This window comes from Dermochelys coriacea, chromosome 6, assembly GCF_009764565.3.
Source record: "Dermochelys coriacea isolate rDerCor1 chromosome 6, rDerCor1.pri.v4, whole genome shotgun sequence".
NCBI lineage: Eukaryota > Metazoa > Chordata > Testudines > Dermochelyidae > Dermochelys > Dermochelys coriacea.
This window is the reverse complement of record NC_050073.1, coordinates 18,304,455-18,330,744: the sequence shown is the minus strand read 5'-3', so window position 1 is coordinate 18,330,744 and position 26,290 is coordinate 18,304,455. Positions and strand designations below refer to the sequence as shown.

General features: G+C 42.4%; 2 protein-coding genes and 1 long non-coding RNA gene across 6 annotated transcripts in view; 2 read left to right on the top strand and 1 right to left on the bottom strand.

Annotated features, from left to right (window-relative positions):
- Positions 1–1,627, top strand: part of CHID1 (chitinase domain containing 1) — a 353,433-nt gene extending 351,806 nt beyond the window's left edge. Inside the window, exon 12 of the mRNA XM_043517843.1 lies at positions 829–1,627. Coding sequence (XP_043373778.1) covers positions 829–877 — 49 coding nt within the window. The 3' untranslated portion in view covers positions 878–1,627. The remainder of the gene's footprint in view (positions 1–828) is intronic.
- Positions 1–26,290, bottom strand: part of TSPAN4 (tetraspanin 4) — a 711,838-nt gene that overhangs the window by 48,769 nt on the left and 636,779 nt on the right. The gene's annotated exons all lie outside the window — the stretch shown is intronic.
- LOC122460866 lies at positions 4,780–8,823 on the top strand. The gene is made up of 2 exons (XR_006282445.1): positions 4,780–5,552; positions 8,027–8,823. It is a non-coding gene; the product is annotated as an uncharacterized LOC122460866 (long non-coding RNA).

Here is a 26,290-nt window from a genome sequence, read left to right as displayed (position 1 = left end):
TAACTAGCCCTGGGTTGAGAGGCAAAGTATTTTCATGGATCAAAAACAGACTAAGAGGCAGGAAACAGAGAGTAGGAATCAATGACTGATTTTCATCATGACAAAAAGTTAATGGTGGACTGCCTCCAGGTTCTCTATTTGATGCAGTGATGTTTAATATAATCATTAATGATCTGGAAAGTGGGGGTCGATGAACAATAAAGTAGTAAAATTTCCAAATGATAAAGTGTGGGGTTTTTTAGGTTAGTCAAATCCAGAAAAGACGGCGAGGCACTTCAGAGGGACATAACCAAATTAAGTGAATGGGAAACATGATGACCAATTAAGTTTAATGCTGTTAAATGCAAAGTAATGCACATAGAAAGGAAAAAGAAACTGCTCACACATCTTACAGGATTCTAAATAAACTGTCAACTCCAGAAGGGGATGTAGGCATCTTTTGTAGGCAGCTTAATGAAGAACTTTGTTCAGTGTTCAGCTGTGGTCAAAACTAATGACGTTAGGATGCATAAGTAATGGGATTGCAAATAATACCAAAAATATTATAATGCCTCTATATAAATCAGTGGTGTTGCCTCATCTGAAATACTATGTATAGTACTGCTCACTGGATTTCCAAAAGGATATAGCAGAGCTTGAGAGAGTTCAGAGGAGAGCAGTGGAATAATCAAGGGCCTAGAAAAATTCATATGAAAAAAGATTGGGATTGTTGACTTTAGCAAGTAGATGAATAATAGGGGACATGACAAGAATATATAAAGTAATGAATGGTATCTGGAACAAATGTTCCACCATCTCCATTGTTTAATTGTGTTTTTCCACTGGAAGGTTGCATTTCCCACCTGGAGATTGTCCTGGTGAAGATGCTAGGTGGTGACTGGAGAAGAGAAGGGAGTCATTTCCCAGTAGCTCATGGATAATAAACTGGGACAGGTGGCAATTTCCCCATGTGGACAGTACGTATAAAGAGACCATAGCATAGCAAAATGATGTAGGCTATATTTCCCTATCACTAGAGCACCATTTGCTGTGCAAACAACAGAAACCATGCTAAGCAGCAGTAAACTTAGAAAAAGAAAGAAACTTTGAAAAGCTTGAGGAAAAAGCCAAATATCAAGCTGATTTTGCTGGAAAATCTATAATCCAGAATGTGATATGTGCATTTTATGGCTGCCATGCACAACTGTGAGTTGGATCGAGGTTTGGCTCCTATCCCAGACAACATGAAGGAGAGCAGCAGAAGACAGTAGCGGTGCCTCCTGACAATGGCAGAGGCTGCTTTTAGAATTACACATGGTAAGTGCCAGGTCCATTTGTAATAGCATCAGAATGTCAACGGAAATGTGCAGCTCATGTGTTTAGATATCAAAGTCAGCATTTGCCATGGAGGATGTTCAGCTCTCTCTTCTCAGGGGCTTCAGCAGAGAGACAAGTTGGAGCTCGTTTTCATAATGTGTAAAGATTTCATGGAGTTTCTGGATCTCATCCAAAGAGAAGGGGGGCAAAGATACAATCTGGTGTCATAAATCTCATCCATCAACAAACCACTTTGTTACACAGGAAGAAGGAATATATTGATTTAAAAATGATGCTGTACTTTGCAATTTAAAACTTTTTTTTTCTTTTATTGAGTTTTTGTGTTTATAAAGAGCACCAGCTTGACAGCTCCAGAGTCTGAAAGGCTCTACCTGGCCAAAAGAAAAACAGCTCCCGCCAGCAGCAATACCAGCTTATTTATATTGCTGTCACCCTGACCTGGAGGGGCCACAGCTAGGAATGAATGGGAAAGTTCTTCATGACCCAGTTTAGTCAATGGCGTCTTTATTGAAACTCAACAAGGGTGCAAGGTGGTGTCAAATAGAATTTGGACACCTGCTCACTCTGAAATGGACTGAGACTGGCAAATCAAATCGGAGAGGCCACCACACCACCTTCAGATGGCAGTCACTTTCAATCAGTTCTGAACCCTGGCTGCATTTGAATCAGTGCCCTCAAAGGGTACGTCTACCCCAGAGATTTTACTTTGAGTTAACTCACTGCCAATTACCTGCCACATTTGTAAAGGTTAGTCTGAGGAGATGTGATTTACCCCAGGTATCAAACTAAAGTAATGTTAGTTTGGCACAAATGTTTGGGGGAGTGTCCAGACTAGACTATACAAATGTGCTAAACCCCTCAAGTTATTGGTAAAACAATACTTTAGTGAATACAAGCTTACAATGGAAGATTCCATACCCTATTTAGCAGTCCCCTAAACTAGCCCCCCCCCATGCACCCTTTTTAATTTATTTTAATTCAGCCCTAAGAACATCTTCTGATAGGAGGGAGCGTGTCTAGCCTTGGAGGAGCGCGTCTAGCCTTGAAACAGACCTAATTTTGAGGGATTGTACAGGGCTAGAAATGTCACTTTAGTGTATTAAGAAAGTGTTTCTGATGGGGGGATGAAGTCTACTAATTCCGTTTCTTAAGAGTCACCATGACAGGCTACCACAGCAGTCCCCAAACTTTTGAGGGTTGAGCGCTCCCCCTTACCTAGGGTTGGCAACTTTCTATTCGCATAAAACCGAACACCCTTGCCCTGCCCCTCCTCAGAGGCCCTGCCCCAATTACTCCATCCCCCCAATTCTGTTGCTTGCTCTCCCCACCCTCAATCACTCATTTTCACCAGGCTGGCTCAGGGGGTTGGGGTACAGGATGGGGTGAGGATTCCGGCTGGGGGTGTGGGCTCTGGGGTGGGGCCAGAAATGTGGAGTTCAGGGTGTGGGAGGGGGCTCTGGGCTGAGGCAGTCGGTTGGTATATGAGAGGGGGTGAGGGCTCTGGTGTGGGGACAGGGATGAGGGTTTTGAGGTGCAGGAGGGGGTGGAGCCAAGGAGTTTCGAGTATGGGAGGGGGCTGTGGGCTGAAACAAGGGGTTGGGGTATGGGAAGGGGCATAGGCTCTGGGTTGGGGGTTCTGAGTAGAGTCAGAAATGAGGGGGTCAGGATTCACGAGAAGACTCCAAGCTGGGGCAGGGGTTTGAGGTGCAGGGGGGTGTGAGGGCTCTGGCTGGGGCTGCAGACTCTGGGGATGAAGGATTTGGGGTGCAGGATGGGGCTTCTGGCTGGGACCAAGAGGTTTGGAGGGCAGGAGGGGGATCAGGGCTGGGACCGGGGGTTGGGGGTGCAGGCTCTGGGCAGCACTTAGCTCAAGCAGCTCCTGAAAGCAGCGGCATGTTCCCCCTCTGACTTCTACATGGAGGTGCAGTGAGGTAGCTTTGCGCGCTGCCCCATCTGCAGGCGCTGCTCCTGCACCTCCAATGGGGGTGGGGGCAGTGTGTGGAGCCCCCTGGCTGCCCCATGCATTGGAGTTGGAGGAGAGACATGCCGCTGCTTCTGGCAGCTACGCAGAGCAAGGGCAGGGAGCCTGCCTTTGCCCCGCTGCACCACCAACCAGACTTTTAACAGCCCAGTCAGTGGTGCTCTCCGGAGCCGCCAGGGTCCCTTTTCAACTGGACGTTCTGGTCGAAAACAAGACACCTGGCAATCCTACCCTTACCCTGTCCATGCCCTCCAGACCCCCTCAGAGTGGGGCCAAGGCTGGGGCCACAGCTGGGAGTGGGAACAGGGCCACAGCCAGGGACTGAAGCTTGGGGTGGGGGTGGGAGCAGAGCTGCAGCCAGCCTGCAGTGAGAGCCGGCAGCTGGGCCTGCACCCAGGTGCAGCTCCATTCCCACCCCGAGCCTCAGCCCTGGTCTGGGAATGGAGCCACGGCCGAGGCTGGGGATGGGGCCAGGCGTAGGGCCGGGAGCTGGGGATGTGGCTGAGGGTGGGACCAAAGCAGAGATAGAGGCAGGGAGGGGCTAGGCAGTGGTCCCTCCCCACCCTGGCCCAACCTCCCCCCCGCCCCCGATATTCCTCCATGCCTCCCTAGGGGGGCGCAGACCACAGTTTGGGGACTTCTGGTCTACCAGTTTTTCTCTCCCATTATTTAAAAAATTCTTAAAACGTACAGGGAGGACTTTAGGGACCTTCCACACTCAGAGCATCACCAGAAGTTTGCCAGGTTAACCCTAATGATGGCAATAAAAATACACCCTGTCTTATATCATAGCCATTGACTGCTCTGAATTCTTTGGGATGGCCAGCCATGTGTGTCTGTTTCTTAAAGCACGAGCCCTCAAGCTGCCTCTTGCCAGTCTCTGTGAGACTTTTCTACTACACTTAGGAAGAAACAGTCAATTGCACACATACAAAACGGGAAATGACTGCCCATGAGAGAGTACTGCAGAAAAGGATGTGGAGGTTACAGTGGATCACAAACTGCATACGAGTCTAAAATGTAATAGTGTTGCAAAAAAAGATGTATTAGCAGGAATGTAGTAAGCAAGGCAGGAGACACGCTACCCGCTCCAATAAAGCATCAACTGGAGTTCTGTGTCCAGTGCTTGGCAGCACACTTTGGAAAAGATGTGGACAAATTGGAGGAAAAGCAACAAAAATGAAGGTCTAGAAAACATAATCTATGAGGAAAGACTGAAAAAAAATTGGGATTGTTTAATCCAGAGAAGAGAAAATTGGTTGGGGGGACGGGGGGGGAGGGGGGAAAGAACATGATAACAGTATTCATGTAGAAGGTTGTTATAAAGAGGAGGATGATAAATGGTCTTAAATTGCAGATAAAGTTAGACGTTAGGAAAAACTTCCTAACTGTAAAGGTAGTTAAGCACTGGAACAAAACCTAGGGAGGTTATGGAATCTCTGTCATTGGAGGTTTTTAATAACACATTAGACAAACACCAGTCAGGGATGGTCTAGATAATACTCAGTCCTATTTCAGTTCCAGAAACTGGACTAGATGACCTACTGAGGCACTGTCCAGTCGTACATTTCTGTGATTCTATGCTAACTGCTAATGCTGTTCTCTGATGCCTCATGTACTCTATGCTGCCGAGTAACACACAATTGCTCGTGACACAACCAGGGGGAGGGATCAATATATGAAACGCAGAAAACCTATCTGGCAGAAATCAGGCCACTGTCTCTCTCGGAAATGTCTGATGTCTGCTAGGCTCCCAAACGATTAACTCTTGCAGATCTGAAACAGTAGCAGGAAACTAACCAACTACAGCAAATTTATTAGAAATTGCACAGCAAACCCATAACATGCCTGTTTCTGGTTTTGCTCAGTTAGGGCGGCTCCCTTCTGAGAAGACTCTTGTAAATAGGATTAATTAGTAATGGAGCTCAAATGATCAGAGCTGGAAGATCACAGCTCATATTGGGTCAGCTTGTGAATGTCATGAGTGCATCTTCTAGCCTGTTTTGTGGTACTAATGTTTGCCATGGAGACTCAAATCACCTAAGGTCTAACAAGCAAATAGATGTTTGTGTGATCACCTGCAGTACCAACAGCATGGAATTCATGGGCACCATCTGGAAAATCCTATGAGACTCTAGCATAGAAAAAAAAAAAGAGGAGGTACATCTGCTATCACACAGAAATAGGAATGAATATCTCTTGGATTTCTCTGCTGAAATAGAAAAGCACAGCATGTAATTCTAATGATACTGAGGTAGAAAGAGAAAAGAAAAGGAGTACTTGTGGCACCTTAGAGACTAACAAATTTATTTGAGCATAAGCTTTCATGAGCTACAGCTCACTTCATCGGATGCATTCAGTGGAAAATACAGTGGGGAGATTTATATACACAGAGAAAATGAAACAATGGGTGTTACCATACACACTGTAAGGAAAGTGATCACTTAAGATGAGCTATTACCAGCAGGAGAGCTGGGGAGGGGGAGGAACCTTTTGTAGTGATAACCAAGGTGGGCCATTTCCAGCAGTTAACAAGAACATCTGAGGAACAGTGGGGGATGGGGGGAGGAATAAACATGGGGAAATAGTTTTACTTTGTGTAATGACCCATCCACTCCCAGTCTCTATTCAAGCCTAAGTTAATTGTATCCAGTTTGCAAATTAATTCCAATTCAGCAATCTCTCATTGGAGTCTGTTTTTGAAGGTTTTTTTGTTGAAGAATTGCCACTTTTAGGTCTGTAATCGAGTGACCAGAGAGATTGAAGTGTTCTCCAACAGGTTTTTGAATGTTATAATTCTTGACGTCTGATTTGTGTCCATTTATTCTTTTACATAGAGACTGTCCCGTTTGACCAACGTACATGGCAGAGGGGCATTGCTGGCACATGATGGTATATATCACATTGGTAGATGTGCAGGTGAACGAGCCTCTGATAGTGTGGCTGATGTGATTAAGCCCTATAATGGTGTCCCCTGAATAGATATGTGGACACAGTTGGCAACGGGCTTTGTTGCAAGTACAGGTTCCTGGGTTAGTGGTTGTGTTGTGTGGTGTGTGGTTGCTGGTGAGTATTTGCTTCAGGTTGGGGGGCTGTCTGTAAGCAAGGACTGGCCTGTCTCCCAAGATCCGTGAGAGTGATGGGTTGTCCTTCAGGATAGGTTGTAGATCCTTGATGATGCACTGGAGAGGTTTTAGTTGGGGGCTGAAGGTGATGGCTAGTGGCATTCTGTTATTTTCTTTGTTGGGCCTGTCCTGTAGTAGGTGACTTCTGGGTACTCTTCTGGCTCTGTCAATCTGTTTATTCACTTCAGCAGGTGGGTATTATAGTTGTAAGAATGCTTGATAGAGATCTTGTAGGTGTTTGTCTCTGTCTGAGGGGTTGGATTAAATGCGGATGTATCGTAGAGCTTGGCTGTAGACAATGGATCGTGTGGTATGATCTGGGTGAAAGCTGGAGGCATGCAGGTAGGCATAGCATTCAGTAGGTTCCGGTATAGGGTGGTGTTTATGTGACCATTGTTTATTAGCACCATAGTGTCCAGGAAGTGGATGTCTTGTGTGGACTGGTCCAGGCTGAGGTTGATGGTGGGATGGAAATTGCTGAAATCATGGTGGAATTCCTCAAGGGCTTCTTTTCCATGGGTCCAGATGATGATGATGTCATCAATGTAGCACAAGTAGAGTAGGGGCATTAGGGGACGAGAGCTGAGGAAGCATTGTTCTAAGTCAGCCATAAAAATGTTGGCATACTGTGGAGCCATGCGGGTACCCATAACAGTGCCGCTGATTTGAAGGTATACATTGTCCCCAAATGTGAAATAGTTATGGGTTAGGACAAAGTCACAAAGTTCAGCCACCAGGTTAGCCGTGACATTATCAGGGATACTGTTCCTGACGGCTTGTAGTCCATCTTTGTGTGGAATGTTGGTGTAGAGGGCTTCTACATCCATAGTGGCCAGGATGGTGTTTTCAGGAAGATCACCGATGGATTGTAGTTTCCTCAGGAAGTCAGTGGTGTCTCGAAGACAGCTGGGAGAGCTGGTAACGTAGGGCCTGAGGAGGGAGTCTACATAGCCAGACAATCCTGCTGTCAGGGTGTCAATGCCTGAGATGATGGGGCGTCCAGGATTTCTAGGTTTATGGATCTTGGGTAACAGACAGAATACCCCAGGTTGGGTTCCAGGGGTGTGTCTGTGCGGATTTGTTCTTGTGCTTTTTCAGGGAGTTTCTTGAACAAATGCTGTAGTTTCTTTTGGTAACCCTCAGTGGGATCAGAGGGTAATGGCTTGTAGAAAGTGGTGTTGGAGAACTGTCTAGCAGCCTCTTGCTCATATTCCAACCTATTCATGGTGACAACAGCACCTCCTTTGTCAGCCTTTTTGATTATGATGTCAGAGTTGTTTCTGAGGCTGTGGATGGCATTGTGTTCTGCACGGTTCAGGTTATGGGGCAAGTGATGCTGCTTTTCCACAATTTCAGCCCATGCACGTCGGCAGAAGCACTCTATGTAGAAGTCCAGTCTGTTGTTTCGACCTTCAGGAGGAGTCCACCCAGAATCCTTCTTTTTGTAGTGTTGGTAGGAAGGTCTCTGTGGGTTAATATGTTGTTCAGAGGTGTGTTGGAAATATTCCTTGAGACAGAGACATCGAAAATAGGATTCTAGGTCACCACTGAACTGTATCACATTCGTGGGGGTGGAGGGGCAGAAGGAGAAGCCCCGAGATAGGTAGAGAGAATTACTGAGCCTGATTCTGATCGCAGGACTATCCACTCATCTCAACTTTTGCGTTGCTCCTGCTGGCCAGACAGTCAAAGATTCTCACAGTGTTGGGGAAACTCTGGGTGGCATAGAGCTTGGCTACGCTAGCCCTACATTGCTCTCCCTTGCAACACTGGCATGCAGGGAGAGTGCATGATTGGAGCACTGCCACACTAAGGCAATCCCTGGCTGGCATAATGGCTCTTCAGTGTAAAGCTGTGGGGGAATCAGATGATCCGCGCATACACAAAAATATATTATGGCCCTGATTTTCCACTGATATCCACTGAGTCTGACTATTTACACCAGTGCAAAGTAGGAGGAGTGAAATGGTAGCTTTTCAATTTGATAGTATATTACCCCCACATAGCACTCTTCTAAATGACCACAACCAGCACAGAGCAATAACAAAAGAATGATATAATAACCACTGGCAGAAGACTTGAACTCAGTGTCATCTTGCTGGGACAGCTCAGATGCTGCACCCAAGAAATTGCATTGAATGGCTCCTGACAGTAATCCAGGCAGGCTGCGACACTGTCAGTTATAATCAAGTTTATTCAAAAATGGCCTCAGTCACAAATGGTTAGCTATCTCATCTGTCATGGCTGAGCAGAGACTGAAGCAAAAGGTCAGGTCCATCATGTATGACAAGGGTATCAGGAACGCCTCCATGGATTGTACTACACATGATTGCCCCAGACCTGTTTTGCATTAACTTGCTTTTGTTTTCTCCCTTAACATGTTAAAAAAGAGTGTTATCCTCCACTGTTGGACAGAAAAAAAGCCTCTCTATTAATGCAGATGATAGACAGAATTCCTCATCAAACAAACTGTTGAGTAATGAAGCCAGAGTAAAAAAGGATTATAATGTGGAATTCACAAGATTGTGGGAATGTCTCTGTCATTAGAGACAAAACAAAAATAAAGGGGACATGACTATAAGCAAAACTGAAAACAAAACTAGCAATAAGGACATTTTGCACACCTGCTTAAAAGAAATGCACACTGGGATTTTCAACGGAGTCTAACTGTGTTAGGTGCCCAACTCCCACTGAAATTCAGGGCTCCTGTTAAGAATCTAAACCTCATTCTCAATTTCCAATGTTGGAGCTGGCAAAAAAAAAAAAAAAGTAAAGATCACTTAATTCAGTGAATTTCACTTTTCTATTCTATTCACAAATTGTCTGCAATCGGTTCACAACGGTCTCCAATGCACTTGTTTGAAATGATTTACCAAATAATTTCTGTAAATAATTTTTATCTGTAGTTTGTTCATACTCATTTCCTTGAAATAGTGAATGCAGTACTCATAATTTAGAGCGGTTTTGATTGCCTATGCTTAGTCACTTTCTGTTCCCCACGTGGATCAGTGTAACTTTCAGAATCAGGTTCCTGGTATGAATACTCATGATTACTAGTTCAGAAATGACTGCTACTCAAGAAATTCAGTCCTTCATGCTGATAATTTGACTAATTTTCATTCTGTGTCCAATACATCATTTTTAGTTAAGACTACTGAAAAGTTTGTGGCTGAGTGTCTAGTATCATTAATTTTCTTGGACTCCTGCCATTCCAGGTCCAATTGTTCTGGTATTGTTCTGGCTGCACTGGCAGATTATCTTTTCTTGGCAATGGATGATGACTAGGGTCCAAATTCTTTGAATATTTAAAACAGGGTGACCTGAGAAACTATAAGAGGGTTAACCTGACATTGATCTCGGGCAAGATCATGGAAAGACTGATATGGGACACAATCAGTAAAGAGTTATGGTATGGTGGCAAAATTAATGACAATCCACATAGTTTAATAAAAATTAGAACTTGTCAAACAAATGATATTGATTTTGATGGATCACAAGTTTAGTTGATAAAGGCTATGTTGACATAACAGACTTCTGCAATGCATTTGACTTACTCCCATAGGACAGTCTGATAAAAAATAACACTAAACAAAATCAATGCAGCCCATATTAAATGGATTTAAAACTGGTTAACTTGTAGACCACAAAATGTAATTGTATGTGAGGAATCATTATCCAATGGAAAAAGAAAAGGAGTACTTGTGGCACCTTAGAGACTAACAAATTTATTAGAGCATAAGCTTTCGTGAGCTACAGCTCACTTCATCGGATGCATTTGGTGGAAAAAACAGAGGAGAGATTTATATACACACACACAGAGAACATGAAACAATGGGTTTATCATACACACTGTAAGGAGAGTGATCACTTAAGATAAGCCATCACCAACAGCAGGGGGGGGAAGGAGGAAAACCTTTCATGGTGACAAGCAGGTAGGCTAATTCCAGCAGTTAACAAGAATATCAGAGGAACAGTGGGGGGTGGGGTGGGAGGGAGAAATACCATGGGGAAATAGTTTTACTTTGTGTAATGACTCATCCATTCCCAGTCTCTATTCAAGCCTAAGTTAATTGTATCCAGTTTGCAAATTAATTCCAATTCAGCAGTCTCTCGTTGGAGTCTGTTTTTGAAGCTTTTTTGTTGAAGTATAGCCACTCTTAGGTCTGTGATCGAGTGACCAGAGAGATTGAAGTGTTCTCCAACTGGTTTTTGAATGTTATAATTCTTGACGTCTGATTTGTGTCCATTCATTCTTTTACGTAGAGACTGTCCAGTTTGGCCAATGTACATGGCAGAGGGGCATTGCTGGCACATGATGGCATATATCACATTGGTAGATGCGCAGGTGAACGAGCCTCTGATAGTGTGGCTGATGTGATTAGGCCCTGTGATGGTATCCCCTGAATAGATATGTGGACAGAGTTGGCAACGGGCTTTGTTGCAAGGATAGGTTCCTGGGTTAGTGGTTCTGTTGTGTGGTGTGTGGTTGCTGGTGAGTATTTGCTTCAGATTGGGGGGCTGTCTGTAAGCAAGGACTGGTCTGTCTCCCAAGATCTGAGAGAGCGATGGCTCGTCCTTCAGGATCGGTTGTAGATCCTTGATGATGCGTTGGAGAGGTTTTAGTTGGGGGCTGAAGGTGATGGCTAGTGGCGTTCTGTTGTTTTCTTTGTTGGGCCTGTCCTGTAGTAGGTGACTTCTACCTGCTTGTCACCATGAAAGGTTTTCCTCCTTCCCCCCCCTGCTGTTGGTGATGGCTTATCTTAAGTGATCACTCTCCTTACAGTGTGTATGATAAACCCATTGTTTCATGTTCTCTGTGTGTGTGTATATAAATCTCTCCTCTGTTTTTTCCACCAAATGCATCCGATGAAGTGAGCTGTAGCTCACGAAAGCTTATGCTCTAATAAATTTGTTAGTCTCTAAGGTGCCACAAGTACTCCTTTTCTTTTTGCGAATACAGACTAACACGGCTGCTACTCTGAAACCTATCCAATGGAAGTGTTTCTAGAGGGTTCTACCCAATGCTATCCAGTAACTTTATCACTACTCATGAAGAAAATATAAAATCATTGCTGGTAAATAAAATTGCAGATGACCCAAAAACTGGTTGAGCTGTAAATAATTAATGGGAACATGCCAGTTATACAGGCCACCTGGATCACTTGGTAAGATGGCCTCACTTGATCAACATGTGTTTTAGCAAAGCCAAATGCGAAAGCATACATCTAGGAACAAAGAGTGAGGTCACACTTATAAAATGTGGGACTGAATCCTGGAAAGCAGGAAAGCTGTGAAAAGGACTTGCGGGTCCTGGTAGATAATCAATTGAACATGAGCTCCCACAGCAATGTGTAGCTAGGAGGGTGAATGCTGTCCTTGGGTGTATAAGCAAGGGAATATCAAATAGGAGTAGGAAGGTGGTATTACCTCTGTATACAGCATTAGTGAGACCATTACTGGATTGCCATGTCCAGTTCTGGTGCCCACACTCCAAAAAGGATGTAGAAAGATTGCAAAGGATACAGAAAAGAGCTACAAGAATGATTTAAGGTCTGGAAAGTATGCCTTATAGTGAGAGAGAAAGAGGCTCAATCTGAGAGAATGTTGAGCTGACTTGATCATAGTCTGCATGTACCTTCATGGGGAAGAGATTTATGATCATAGAAGGCTTTTTAACAGAAAAAAGGCATAAGAAGATTCAGTGGTTGAAAGCAGAAATAATGTGCAAATTTTTAATAGTGAAGGTAAATAATCATTGGAACAATTTGGTGGAGTCTGTCACTTGTCTTAAATCAAGACTGGAGGTTTTGGTTTTTTTTAAAGATATGCTACAGCTCAACCAGAAGTTATGCACTTGATGAAAAAATTACCGATTGACATTCTAGGCCTATGCTATGTAGGCCACACTAGATGATCATAACAGTCCCTTCTGGCCTTAAAATCTATTAAATTTGGACAGCTGGTTGCAACTCTTTCGTTAGGAATTGTACCTTGCTTTTGGCATCGATACTTTGTCCACCTTGAGATTATATTAATGCAATGCACTGCATATGGGGCTTTACCTTAAATCCATCTAAAAACCAAAGCCTGCACAAAATGCAGCAGCCAACTTTGTGCATCTCACTGTGAACATTTGGCACCAGTTCTCTAGGAACTGCAATGACTTAAGGTGTTTGGGTGTAACCTATAGTGCCGTAAACGGCTTATAACTCCTGCCCTTCTTTCCTGTGCAATGCTGCTGCGGTTATAATCAAGATTTTGCTATGAGAGCTTCCTCCCTTGCTTGCTTCATCTGTTGCTTTTGCAGAATGCCCTGAAGCTCCATCACTGTCATAGCTCCTGAAAGTCCAGGCCTTTGGCATGACAGAAGACCAGAGAGAATAGATGTGGTGCTGATGGTTATTTGCTTGTTTAGTTTATTCCTGCAATGGGGGCTGAGGTGAAATTCTGAGATTTGAATCTTAAATCACTGTCAGGGAAGCCAAGATTTTGGGATAGGCATTTCTCATTATTTTGTACAAAGCTAGATAAATAAATACTCCCCAAGCAGCAAACAACACATCAAACCAAAGGCACCTTAGAGGAAAGGGTTTCTCTTTTTCATGGAGTTGCTAAACAGTCTAGATACTCCCTCTCTCCCTCATCCATGCGCATTGATGAAAGTGACCATTTAAACCTATTAAGAATCCTTAAACCTCTTTTGAGGCAATACAATTGGCTTATTCCATAATTCTTGAGTGTGGGGCAATGTTGTACGTATTGTTCTTGTAGCCATGTTGGTCCCAGGATATTAGAGAGACAAGATGGGTGAGGTCATATCTTTTATTGGAGCAACTTCTGTTGGTGAGCAATGTTGGCAATATTAAGCAGTCTGGAGCACAAGACTGGGAACCCTACAGTGTCCTGGCTAAGTCACTGGCCTAGGCAAGCTGTTAAACTTCTTTTGCCTCAGTCAAACCAACTGGAAACCTCAGTTAAAATTTGAGGCAGTCTCTCGAAACCAGTTACTGCATCCACGCTGGACCTTCCTGGAAGAATAGGTTACCCATCCCAGCACACACATCAAAGGGGAGAGATTTATTGCAGGAAGAGGCAAACTGTAATTCCTTTTCAAAAATAATAGTAATACTTAAAGAAACACCTTAATTTTGACCCAATACATAATTTATGGATGAGGAAAATGCCACCCTTGAAATTACTTTGGCCCTGTAGTTTTTAACTGTCAGAGGCAATTTCTTTGAAATCTAATTCACGATTTGCAGGCTTCATTAAGTTTTCGCAAGTAATTTTAAACTTAAATCACCGTTGGTAAATCCATCATTTATTGACAGAAACATTAGGGTGCTAATGAAGTGTGACTCATAATGAAACAAGATAAGAAGGGATGAGGGTGGGGAAAACTTTCCCATCTTCCACACAAGATCTTTGCAGGGAGAATCAGGCAGAGGAAATCTTAGCTCTTTTGACTGGCATATTAAGGAGAGCTGGTAAGCTGCTCCTGAACTGCCTTCTAAAACCCAGGCACAGAGGAATAAGCAGAACTCAAAAAAAATGTTTTCTGATTGAGATGCTGAATCAGACCCATTTTTGGAGGGAGTAAGGTGAAACACCTTCCTCTCGTAGAGAAGGGAGTAAATAAAATTCCAGAAGCAAGTGAAATAGGATAGTGAAGTCAATAAATCACGTCAATCCATGTCCTCAGAATATTGAAGGACGAACTCTACTCAACTGGGGATCTGCGGATCTGGCAGGAGACATGGGGCAGAAGAGGGGTTGAATACATTTTAAACTATTGTATTGCTAGCTGAAACTCTCCCAGGCATACAACCTCCAAATATTATAATGCAAGTGCCTTCTGAGAAACTCCAGTGCATGCATTCACAGCCTGTGTGCATCTACCACTAGGAAGAAAGTCTCTTTCAAATATTTCCGTAACCTCCCTTGTGCTACTCTTATCCATAGATAGCTACGTAAACAGGATTTAAAAAAAAAAATTTCAGCTAGCCAGCCAGCCACTCTAATCTTCTACTCCTTATTTAAAATATAGCTACTTACTTTCTCCAGCAATTGTTGTCTTTGCTGGTCATATGTTCTGAATGGGTATGATAAATAACATACTTTACAGATAACCAGTAACCCTGAAGGTGACACTAGGTGAGGTAGTTGTAAGAACCATGTTGTCAAAGAAAGGAATGGTTGACCAGGAAATTTCTATATTAGTCAGGCAGATGTCTGCTCCTCTTCTTCCCTGTGGTAGCAGGGGATGGTAATGGGGACCAGGTTAACACCGCTGAGTGTGTAGCAATATGGCAAAACAAATCTCTGCACATCTGATAGCAGCAAAATTCATTTCAACTGACCACAAGAAGGGTTAGGGAACTGGAAAGCTGAAAAGGCGCCACAGCTTCCCCCCCATGCTGGTATCACACGAGGAACCAGAAGAGCGAAAACGATGAACACTTGGAGCATATTGAAAAAGAAAGGAAGAGAAGGGCTAGAAAACAAAATGAATGTGATCTGCATTGGTGAATCCCTGCACTCACAGAGAATCCCACTGACTTCAGTGGCGCTGTGTTTGAGTCCACCTGAGCAGAGTTCACTGAAGGATCAGGTCCTAAACTACTTATGGAAAAGGTTGGGTCTGTTTTAAAACAATTGCTCTGTTCACTTTGAGTCAGTTTATAGTTTTTGTAATAAGAATATTAAATAAGCTGCCATGCAAAGCATTTTAAATAAACACACATCTTCTTTATTGGATCTAAATTAAAGGCAAAGAAAATACGTTTAGAATACTTGGGGCTAAATTTACAGCTGGGAGCTTAATGGTTCTGCTGATTAAAAATTCACACACACCTGTTGTGCCTATAAATGATAGCATTTGCACACACAAATCCACATGGCGGTGCATCTAATTTTTCAACTGCAAATGTGGTTACCTAATTAGTACATGCAAATAAAAGGTTAGTATGTGCAAATAAAAGGGCAAAACTGATGTATGGGAAGTTCAGGGTCTGCCTTTATTTTAAAGTAGTGTTAGGACAACTGAAGAACTTGCTCAACTTTATAACAGTAGCGGGGGCTTCCACTCACAACCGTTAATTCTTCTAATAAATACCGTTATAAAGTTTTCAGCATTGTACAATGCTATTATTTTTCTTCATGTTAAATCATTTTAACATGGGGATTGTAATATTAACAATACTTTATATTGCTTCCTTCATCAATTCTCCTTATTGTAATATACAAAATAAACAAAGGCTTTTGGGATTCCGTTATAGGTTCATTTTTATCTCAAAGCAAAGCCTGTGCAAGATTTGTGGCTTCAGATTCATAACTGGTGATACGCTTCCCCCTCCCTCCTTGTGCCAAACTAAATATAGAGAGAGAGACTTTAACAAAATTAATTGCAATATTCATGCATGAACTTCAATGCTCATGTAATTCATTTTCCTGTGAAGTAGAGGATCTCTTGCTGCCAAGGTTATGGGATTCATGAGCATATCCACTCAGGCCTAATGGGGAATAAATAAAGAATCACTCCTCTCACTGGGAGCTGGTTTTTAATCACACAAAATTACTTGTGCTGTCGGTCCAAGTTCCTACCAATGTAGGCACATAAATGTAACAACTGCTGCATTTAGCATTCTAAACCATCTTTTCTAGCTGTCACTATTTTTTTAATCATGAAAAAATAAGAAAACTGGAATCTTTGTTCCCAGCATAGGGAAGCTCTTACCCTACTCTGACTCCGCTAAGCTCCATTCCATTTCCTCAGCCTACCCAGATGCAGGGTTCAGGTATGATGTGGGGAGGCAAACCTGCTCTTTGGGAACTCCCCACTGCAAGCAAGTGGGTGGAATCTATGCTTGAGCACCACTCCATTATTCACTGGCTAGAGCAGCTGGCCACATATGAGGGGAAGTGAGCTGCATTCTGTAATGGGTGGCAGTAACTTGCCTCTGCAGAATAAGAGGGGAACAGAGGAGGCATTATGACTGGTTGACCATATCTGCCCAGGGCTAGACTCAGTCTAGCCATTGGTCTATTACTGTAAACCCGGTGAAATTCCACATTTAAATACTCTAAATATTTCTTACATTAAATAGCTTTTACACATACAAAATTTTAAAAGATCAGTTATGGGTTCCTCGCCATCTATCCATCATGCATTAAAACTCCAAACCTCTCTTTTTAATGAGTCTCCTCCCGTGTTCAGAACTTCGAGGGAATCCAGACAGGCTTCGGAGCAATTTGTTTTGCTTCTTCTCTCCCCCCACAGGTTTCTGGCCTCTTTTATAGGCTAAGGAAATTCATTCTCATGTGCAATAGTGGTGCTGTAACCACTCTACTTCACTTTGTAGTTGTCTCACCCATACCACTTGTGATATGACAGCCTCACACCATATGAACCTGTAGCCTAGACTGTGTGTGTATTTTATATAAGGGAACCCCATTCCCCATCAATCTGTTTCTGGAGCTATAAATTTTAATTTGTGAGCCCTTTGTGTGGTAGAAAGTAGGTCAATTGGAAGTAGGGACAAATCTACATCTACCCTTCCATGCTCCTTGGCACATGAGACATTATTAAGGGCACAAGAGCAAACTATCCCACTGAGAAGGAAAGATAGGAAGTATGGCAAGAGACCACCCTGGCTTAACCAGGAGATCTTCCATGATCTAAAACTCAGAAAAGAGTCCTACAAAAAGTGGAAACTCGGTCAAATTACAAAGGATGAATATAAACATACAACACAAGTATGTAGGGACAAAATTAGAAAAGCCAAGGCACAAAACGAGATCAAACTAGCTAAGAACATAAAAGGAAACAAGAAAACATTCTACAAATACATTAGAAGCAAGAGGAAGACCAAGGACAGAGTAGGCCCATTACTCAATGAGGGGAGAAAGACAATAACAGAAAACGTGGAAATGGCAGAGGTACTTAATGACTTCTTTGTTTCGGTTTTCACCAAGAAGGTTGGTGGTGATTGGACATCTAACATGGTGAATGCCAGTGAAAATGAGGTAGGATCAGAGTCTAAAATAGGGAAAGAACAAGTCAAAAATTACTTAGACAAGTTAGATGTCTTCAAATCACCAGGGCCTGATGAAATGCATCCTAGAATACTCAAGGAGCTGACTGAGGAGATACCCGAGCCATTAGCAATTATCTTTGAAAAGTCATTGAAGACGGGAGATATTCCAGAAGACTGGAAAGGGGAAAATATAGTCCATCTATAAAAAGGGAAATAAGGACAACCCAGGGAATTACAGGCCAGTCAGCTTAACTTCTGTACCCAGAAAGATAATGGAGCAAATAATTAAGTAATCAGTTTGCAAACACCTAGAAGATAAGGTGATAAATAACAGTCAGCATGGATTTGTCAAGAACAAATTGTGTCAAACCGAACGGATATCTTTCTTTGACAGGGTAACAAGCCTTGTGGATAGGGGGAAGTGGTAGATGTGGTATATCTTGACTTTAGTAAGGGTTTTGATACTGTCTCGCATGACCTTCTCATAAACAAACTAGGGAAATACAACCTAAATGGAGCTACTATAAGGTGGGTGCATAACTGGTTGGAAAATCGTTCCCAGAGAGTAGTTATCAGGGGTTCACAGTCTTGCTGGAAGGGCATAACGAGTGGGGTTCTGCAGGGATCGGTTCTGGTTCTTTTCAATATCTTCATCAATGATTTAGATAATGGCATAGAGAGTACACTTATAAAGTTTGCAGACGATACCAAGCTGGGAGGGATTGCAAGTCTTTGGAGGATAGGATTAACATTCAAAATGATCTGGACAAACTGGAGAAATGGTCTGAAGTAAATAGGATGAAATGCAGTAAGGACACACCCAAAGTACTCCACTTAGGAAGGAACAATCAGTTGCACGCATACAAAATGGGAAATGACTGCCTTGAAAGGAGTACTGCGGAAAGGGATCTGGGGGTCACAAGCTAAATATGAGTCAAAAGTGTAACGCTGTTGCAAAAGAAACCAAACCCATCATTCTGGGATGTATTAGCAGGAGTATTGTAAGCAAGACACGAGAATTAATTCTTCCGCTCTATTCGGCGCTGATTAGGCCTCAACTGAAGTATTGTGTCCAGTTCTGGGTGCCATATTTCAGGAAAGATGTGGACAAATTGGAGAAAGTCCAGAGAAGAGCAACAAAAATTATTAAAGGTCTAGAAAACATGACCTATGAGGGAAGATTGAAAAAACTGGGTTTGTTTAGTCTGGAGAAGAGAAGACTTGATAACAGTTTGATAATAGAGGGGACATGATAACAGTTTTCGAGTACATAAAAGGTTGTTACAAGGAGGAGGGAGAAAAATTGTTCTTCTTAACCTCTGAGGATAGGACAAGAAGCAATGGGCTTAAATTGCAGCAAGGGCGGTTTAGGTTGGACATTAGGACAAACTTCCTAACTGTCAGAGTGGTTAAGCACTTGAATAAATTGCCTAGGGAGGTTGTGGAATCTCCATCATTAGGGATTTTTACAAGCAGGTTGGACAAATATCTGTCAGGCACAGATAATACTTAGTCCTGCCTTGAGTGCAGGCAACTGGACTAGATGACCTCTCGAGGTCACAGTTCTATGATTCTATGAGCCAGAACAGTCAGTGGAATCATTGAAGTTAATATCTCCACCCTTCCAATTTTGCCAATATACAACCTAACTACATCCATTATTTTGGGGCATAAACTGAATAGGAATCTCCTGCCCTAGTACTTGGATTTTCTGGTGGACGGGGAGACAATCAATTTTCTACATTCTGAGTATAATTCACCTCTGGTTCCCCACTCGCTGCCTACTTTTATAAATCTGTCTTGTAAAATGGAATCATCTTACTTTATTCTTTTATTCTGCTTGGAATGGAAGACAAGTAACTCCTCAAGCACTTAATGCACCATTAGTTTATGAGAATTCAAGAAACTCAAAGTAAAGTGATCCAAAAACAATATATTAACCACCATGACGGCATTTTTCTTCGGAACTTCCCCTAAACACTCTCTCTCTCTGGAGAGTGCTGAAGGCTTACTACTGTGACTATTGATCACTGACCCACAAAAGGGGATCCATTGAGATGATTTTGTTTAGAGAGGAAGCCTCCTTCAGATTCATCCTGACTCCAAGAAATTTTCCCTCAAGCAGCTTACTCCTGCCAGATGGAATGGAAGAAAGATTGTGCTCAGATGCAAGAGTGATGGGTATCGTATAAGAACCTCAACCAAGATTTTCAAAAGAGATGGGTGATTTTGGGTGCCCAACTATAGGTACCTTAAAGAAGCCTGATTTTCAGAAACTAGTAAGTACCTACCCTCTGAAAAATCAGGCCTCTCTAATGTGTGTCACTTTTGGACACCTAAAAGTGAAGCAGCCAAAATTACTAAACACCTGAAAAAAAAAGCTTGGGTATAAATAGATAATTGTTCAGCCCTCCAAAGTCTTCTTACTCCCATTGAGACTTGATTCCTCTCTTCACTTTTTACATCTTTTTTGCAGCTAGCACTTACTTCTTTAGAATGGCACCTGTTAATTGGCCTCAGTATAGACTATCCTTTATAGATTTCTAATTCTCGCCTGCCCACTGTATAGTTAGATTCAAACAGTTTAAGATGTCTGCTTTCCTCTTTGCTAGCTGATCACTGCTTCAAGGACTTCAGGTGTTTTAGCAAAGCCTGAGCCTTGTTCAGAGGAATGAAAGGTGTGGGGGTAAGTTCTTTAAACCCCCTTTGCAGCTCTGAAGCAAATGGAGAGCGGGTGTGGCCTCTGGTGCGGGTTAGATCAGCCTCAGAGTCATTCTGCCAGCTCTATGCTACACAGGAAAACCCCTTACCTTGGGGGTACACCTCAGGAGCTGGTTCCCCTGGCTATGTGTTCACCTTGCAGTGCACAGGGGCCAGAGCAGAACACAGAATTTGGCCCACAGCATGGATCTATATGGCCAAAGACCCAAAGAGTGGGAGCAAGTGTTCCATGTTACCCGTTTCAACATACCTAGCAGAAGCTAAATACAGCTAGCTCCAGCAGCATAAGGCCAAAACAATGTATCCATTTTGCAAATGAAAATTCAAGTAGGTAGTAAAAGGAGCAGCGAGAGTACGGTTGCGAAAAACAACCCACACAGAGTCCAGAGAAAAGCCTATAATCACTGAAGACCCATGACATACAGTAAGAACATTCTGCCACTGGAAAAACTATATATATATTTTTTGCCTCGATAGTCCCTAAATAAAAGGTATGAATCAAAACTTAATGCTGTGTTTTTTTTTCCTTTAGCAGCCAGAGTTCAAACAGCTTTTTAGCAGATTGCAGTTTCCAACAAGAAGAGGATGGTGCTAGATTAAGAACAGACACAACCAGACTAAATATAGTAATTTGGGCTCCTTTGCAAAATCATTGCTGACCTGAATTGGTCACAGTGCTGCTCCCACAAGTACTGAATACTTGCAATGGTGATAAAACACTTCTCTCCTCACTGAAGGAACCATACACACCAAAACTAGAGTCTCATAACAATAGCATTTCATTTAGGTGGCTGTGAAATACTGGATTTGACTTCTAAATTGAACAACCTTTTTAAAGACAACAGCATTTACCTAAAGAAGGAAAAAGAGAAGCCTGAGTAACTAACTCACAGGAAAGTTAGAATGGTACTTTCCTACTCAAATCATCATTTCACACTGCAGAGCCACTGAAACTGATTGAAATATTTAAGGTTTCAGAGTAACAGCCGTTTCTACCTCCTGGTGACAAAGGAAACAGAGGAATGGGTAACTCAGTCTTTGCTGCCCACAATGCTTGCAGCAGTACCATAAACTTGGATCCTCTGTAACATTGCAATACAGAGTACTTTGTGCTCTGAAGTGCTAGTTAGTTCACAGAGAAGGTGGAAGGGGGTTCGGGATTGGGAGAGAGATACTAAGAAGTTAATCACAAGTGGAAAAGTCTTGGCTCCATGGAAGTCAATGGAAAAACACTCCTAGACTTCAATGGACCAGATTTAATTCCAGCGTGGTGCCTGCCTGCGCACCCACATTCGTGTTCCCTGATGCCTGATGCAGTACCTGGTAACTGCTGCCTGAGGATGTCTTAAAATGGACACCACAGAACTGTTGTAATATCCTGAGGCCCAGAGCCACTCCACTGTCCTGGCCCTATTTACGTAATAGTCTCTTACATATAAACTGACACTTGGAGACGGAGGAGAGGGGAGACTTACGATCAGCCATCAGAAAAGCAATCCTCATTCGCTGCTCAGTGCTCATCTGTGATAACAGTCATTACGAAAAGGTTGCTTCTGCAGCTTGTATATAAATCAGTGTCAAACACAGCTCTAACCTCCAGAGACAATGAGCCAGCTTTCCATTGAGCACAGCCTGCCATGTGAATTAGCACATGACTGCTGAATGGCCAGTATTGTTGGTGGTAGCAGCAGGAGCAGCCCATTGACATTTACTTAAATACCAGGTGATATTTTCAAAAGATTTGGAGGTTTGTGACACATTTTCCTCCTGCTTTCCTGAGTGCCCCCCTCCAAAGAGAAAATCAATTTCCTTCTTTCCTCAAGCTGTCTGACCTTGAAAAGCCCATTGCTTTGCTTTGTTAGAATATACTGAGCTGTTCTTCTGCCAGCTATAATTCATCAAGAAAAAGGTGAAAGGAAACAGCAGGATTTTTTTTGCGGGGGGGGGGGGGGGTTGCATAAAGAATAATGTTGCTTTTTCTCCTAGCTTTTCAATATTCTGTAAGCACTTTTGGTTCATTCAAGTGGTGTTGTAACTCTTTTGGTACCAAATCTTTCAAGGTAAGACTAATGGGTTAAGTGAAGGATCTAAATAACATGTTTTCCATCCATAAGATCTTTTCTCTTCTGTGTTTCATGATTTGAACTTTCATTGATCTCTGGAGAAACACTTTTTAATAGTTCTTTGCTTTAGGTGAACAGTATGTAATCACTGGCTCGGTCTTCACCATTGGAGAGCACTAATCAGCAAGTATTGCTTGGCTATGATGCTTATTTTCATTATGACTCACTAGGTCCAGGATCTTAAGTGAATTAAAGTAACTTGCCGATATTATATACCCTCAAAAATGTGCCTGTGTCTTATTGCCTCCAGTCCCTACTTATATACTTGGTCCTGCTACCTCTGATCTCAGCTAGTTTGCTTCCCAGCAATAGTGAAGCCAGGTTTTGAGCAGTGGTGGAGCCAGGGAGAGTAATGGGTCATCAGTGGTGCTACCTTCAATTATACCTACTGGCTTGAAAAGGCACAACATATACACCTAAAGGATGGTGGAAGGGGACCAGAGTTACCACCCCGCCCACCTATTAGCTCCTGCTTCCAAGCAGTTTAGAGGGCTGGTATCTATAGCATTGTAGGATGTCCTCCATGATATCTTTGACACCAATGGCAAGGACTCAAGGTACATACATAGGAAGGAAAAGCAGATCTCACCGTGTGGTGATATGCATGATCTGGTATTTGTAAGAGAACACAATATCCTTTTATGCAAAATGGGGTTTGAATGACAGAAGTCACCTTACTGTGCTCTAGGTTGCCTGGATTCTAATCCTAAAGCTCAAACAGATCAGCTATTATCTATAAGAAGCATGGTCTGACACTTCTGCCTGTCAGGCTCCAAACCAGTTAATAATGGTGTGAGAGATGCATGTCCAACAATTTCAGCTAGATGTTATTCCAGGTACATCACTGCTGGGTTAAATAAAAGGGAGAAGATGAAGAATTTCATCTGCAAATTTTATCTAATAAAGTGGTCTATTCCCAACATTATTTTCAATGGCAGCAGGCAAATCTAAGATGAAGGGTGCATTCCATTGGCCAACCTACAGTCAGATAACACAAGTCATTTTCTTCACTCGTTTGTATATGTAAAAAATGCTAAACATTTAGTTTACTGTCAACTTAAGTTATCTAAAATATATATTGACACTACAAAAATGTTCTTAGAATGAATAAAAATTTGCTGTCTGTTTCAATATACCACCCCAGTCATTCCTTTACATTGGCTGCAGTTTGTTTTTACATGGCTTGTTCTGCCTTAGTTATTTATTTATTATCTCAGCCCTTGAACTCTCTCTTTTCCTTTCAGCTGCTCTTTTCTTTTTGAGACAGAAGCCTGGGGGCGGGGGCAGCAGCAGCGTATACTAATTGTCAGAGCAGAGTCTGGGCAGCAGGAGCTATGGGGCTAAATCAACACCTAAAATCAGTGTAGCTCAACTGCATAAACTGGTATTGTACAACCAACTTCAACCAGGTGAAGAGTTAGCCCATTGCCCTCTATTCCTGGTCTACCCAGAGTCTTGAACTGGCTTCCTGAATGACCATGGATGAGTCACTTAGAGCTCGACCCTGGGAGATACTGAGTGCCTCCTGATAGGTGCTGGGAGCTCTCAATTCCCATTGACTTTACTGGGAGTCAGTACTTCTCAGGTACCACTCTGCACCACACAGGATCAAGCCCTTTATTTCACTCTGCCTCATTTTCTCCATCCGTAAAATAGGAGCACATCTACTTCTCCACTATTTGAAATATAATTTGAGATCTTGGATGAAAGCTGTTACATTAGTACAAAATATTAATTATTAATATTTTCATATTGCAGCAGCATCCTTGAGAGAAGCCAACTGAAGAGATAGGGCATGAGACAGCAGAGCTCACCTGTCTTTGAAAAAGCATCTATTGCAAAAGTTCCAGTTCAAGCTACAATCCTGGGAAACAGCTGATCTAATTATGGAAAAGCTTCCCATGACGAAAAGTATGAAGATGTGCTCCACTCCCTCGATTGTGTGTTATATGGGCACTCAGCTAGCAAGAAGGCAGCATAGGTGATTTACCCTCTGCTGAATGGTACCAAAACTTTTTAAATGAAACCCAGAAGTAAAATTTCATGTTCCTAAAAGCAAGGGACTGGTCATACTGATTTGAGCCAGGCATAGTGCAGATAGCAACCACGAAGGATTTCCCCATACAGTTCTGGAAATGCACTTCCAGCCAGCCAGCTTAGTAGTCCGGCCCTGGGTCTTTCCTGAGTAGAAGCTCTATGCCAAATTGTGTGATGGTTTTGCAATATGAATAAATATCCAGTGGTGACAGTGACAAGACACAACAAACTCGCCTTCACTTGTGAACGTACAATGAATCTGTAAAGGTAACAGACCATTGAAGTAGCTAACCCTCACACAGGTGGGTACTAGCATTTGGTGTGGAGTCATGCTTCCCTTTTATTGAGGAGAGTTGGATTTTTTTTCCCCTAACACTTTATTCTAAGATTCCATTAAGCTCTGAGCCCCGCAGTTCAGGCATTCCCATCGGGGAACCCTAATGCATTTTATATGCAGTTATTGTTTTAGTTTGCTTTTGAGCAACACCTAATTCAGAATGTGCCCTTAACTCTTGTCATCAGTACTTTGGTATCCCCTAGTGACCAATGTTAACAGCATTTTGCAGTTCCACTTCCAGTTCCTGCTTTAACAAATGAATTAGAAGTAAAGGATTTTCTTTTTTGTGTTTGCTATTTCGAACACACAGGCAATGATTTCCCTCTGCCTCAAATAAAAGGTTAACACAGGGCTTCAAGACTCCAGGCAGGGAGCTGTTATAGAGGATGAAAGGGAAAATACAACCAATAGAGCTTTATAATTAATCAGAATTAATTAAATGCCACCAGATTCCCTATGGAATTAAATATTATACATTACACCCATTAGAGTGACCAAAATAATTCACCAAGAGTAGAATTTCCTCAATGAGGTCCCAACCCAGCAAGGCAATTAAACCCATGAATTAACTTTAATGAGAGACTTAGGTACATGGTCTTAAGCATGTGCTTAAATATTTTGCTGAACTGGAGACAAAATGAATTGGGTACAATTAGCTGCTTGTGACAATGCTGCTGCAACTCCTAAAATAGGGTATCATCTTTGAAACACAAATAGCTTGGTTAAGATAAATGGTGTTACCAGGAAAAATAAACCACACACACACACACACCAGCTGTCATTTCCATTTTAACTATCTCATTCTTTTAACACTATTCTGTGTCATTGAAGTATGTAAAGTGCTTGACCAAGGTCTAATACATCACCCTTATAACAGGCAATAAGCACAGAGAAATTTCTACAGAGGACAGAATACAGAATTCTCGCAAACCAACCTGCTTATTATTCGCAAAAAGAAAAGGAGTACTTGTGGCACCTTAGAGACTAACAAATTTGTTAGTCTCTAAGGTGCCACAAGTACTCCTTTTCTTTTTGCGAATACAGACTAACATGGCTGCTACTCTGAAATCTGCTTATTATTGTAAGTTACTCACTGGTTATAACGGACACTTTCCAGACTTTTACGGCTATCAGTAGTGCTCTGAAATGAGGGAGTAAGTACTAACAGCAAGATGAAGGCTACATGTTATACTCCTTTAAAGGTAAAGCAAAGCAAGTTTTAACTGGGAAGTGCCATGTTAAGAAATAAGCTGTCTGCTCAGGAGCCATTCACACAGGTATTAAAACCAGTATTACCTGAAATAGTTTTAAACATGGCAATGTTACCACAGCAAACCGAGGAAGAAATACTTGAAGGAATTTATGACGACCCTGTTAGCTTTCATTCCCAGGGGCTCCTGTTGCACGCTGTCAAACTACCTCAGGCATTAACCACACTAGCATTTTTCTGAAATTATCCCAGCATTGCATTATAATGAGTGTAGTCACCCAGCTGTAGCAACAGTGGGAGGATTATTGTAGACAGCACTTCAGTGTCTTTACCACCATATCATGTAAATACGTTCAAATGGTATGGTGGTAAAAATGCCAGCAGGCACTAGCAACCAGTCTGC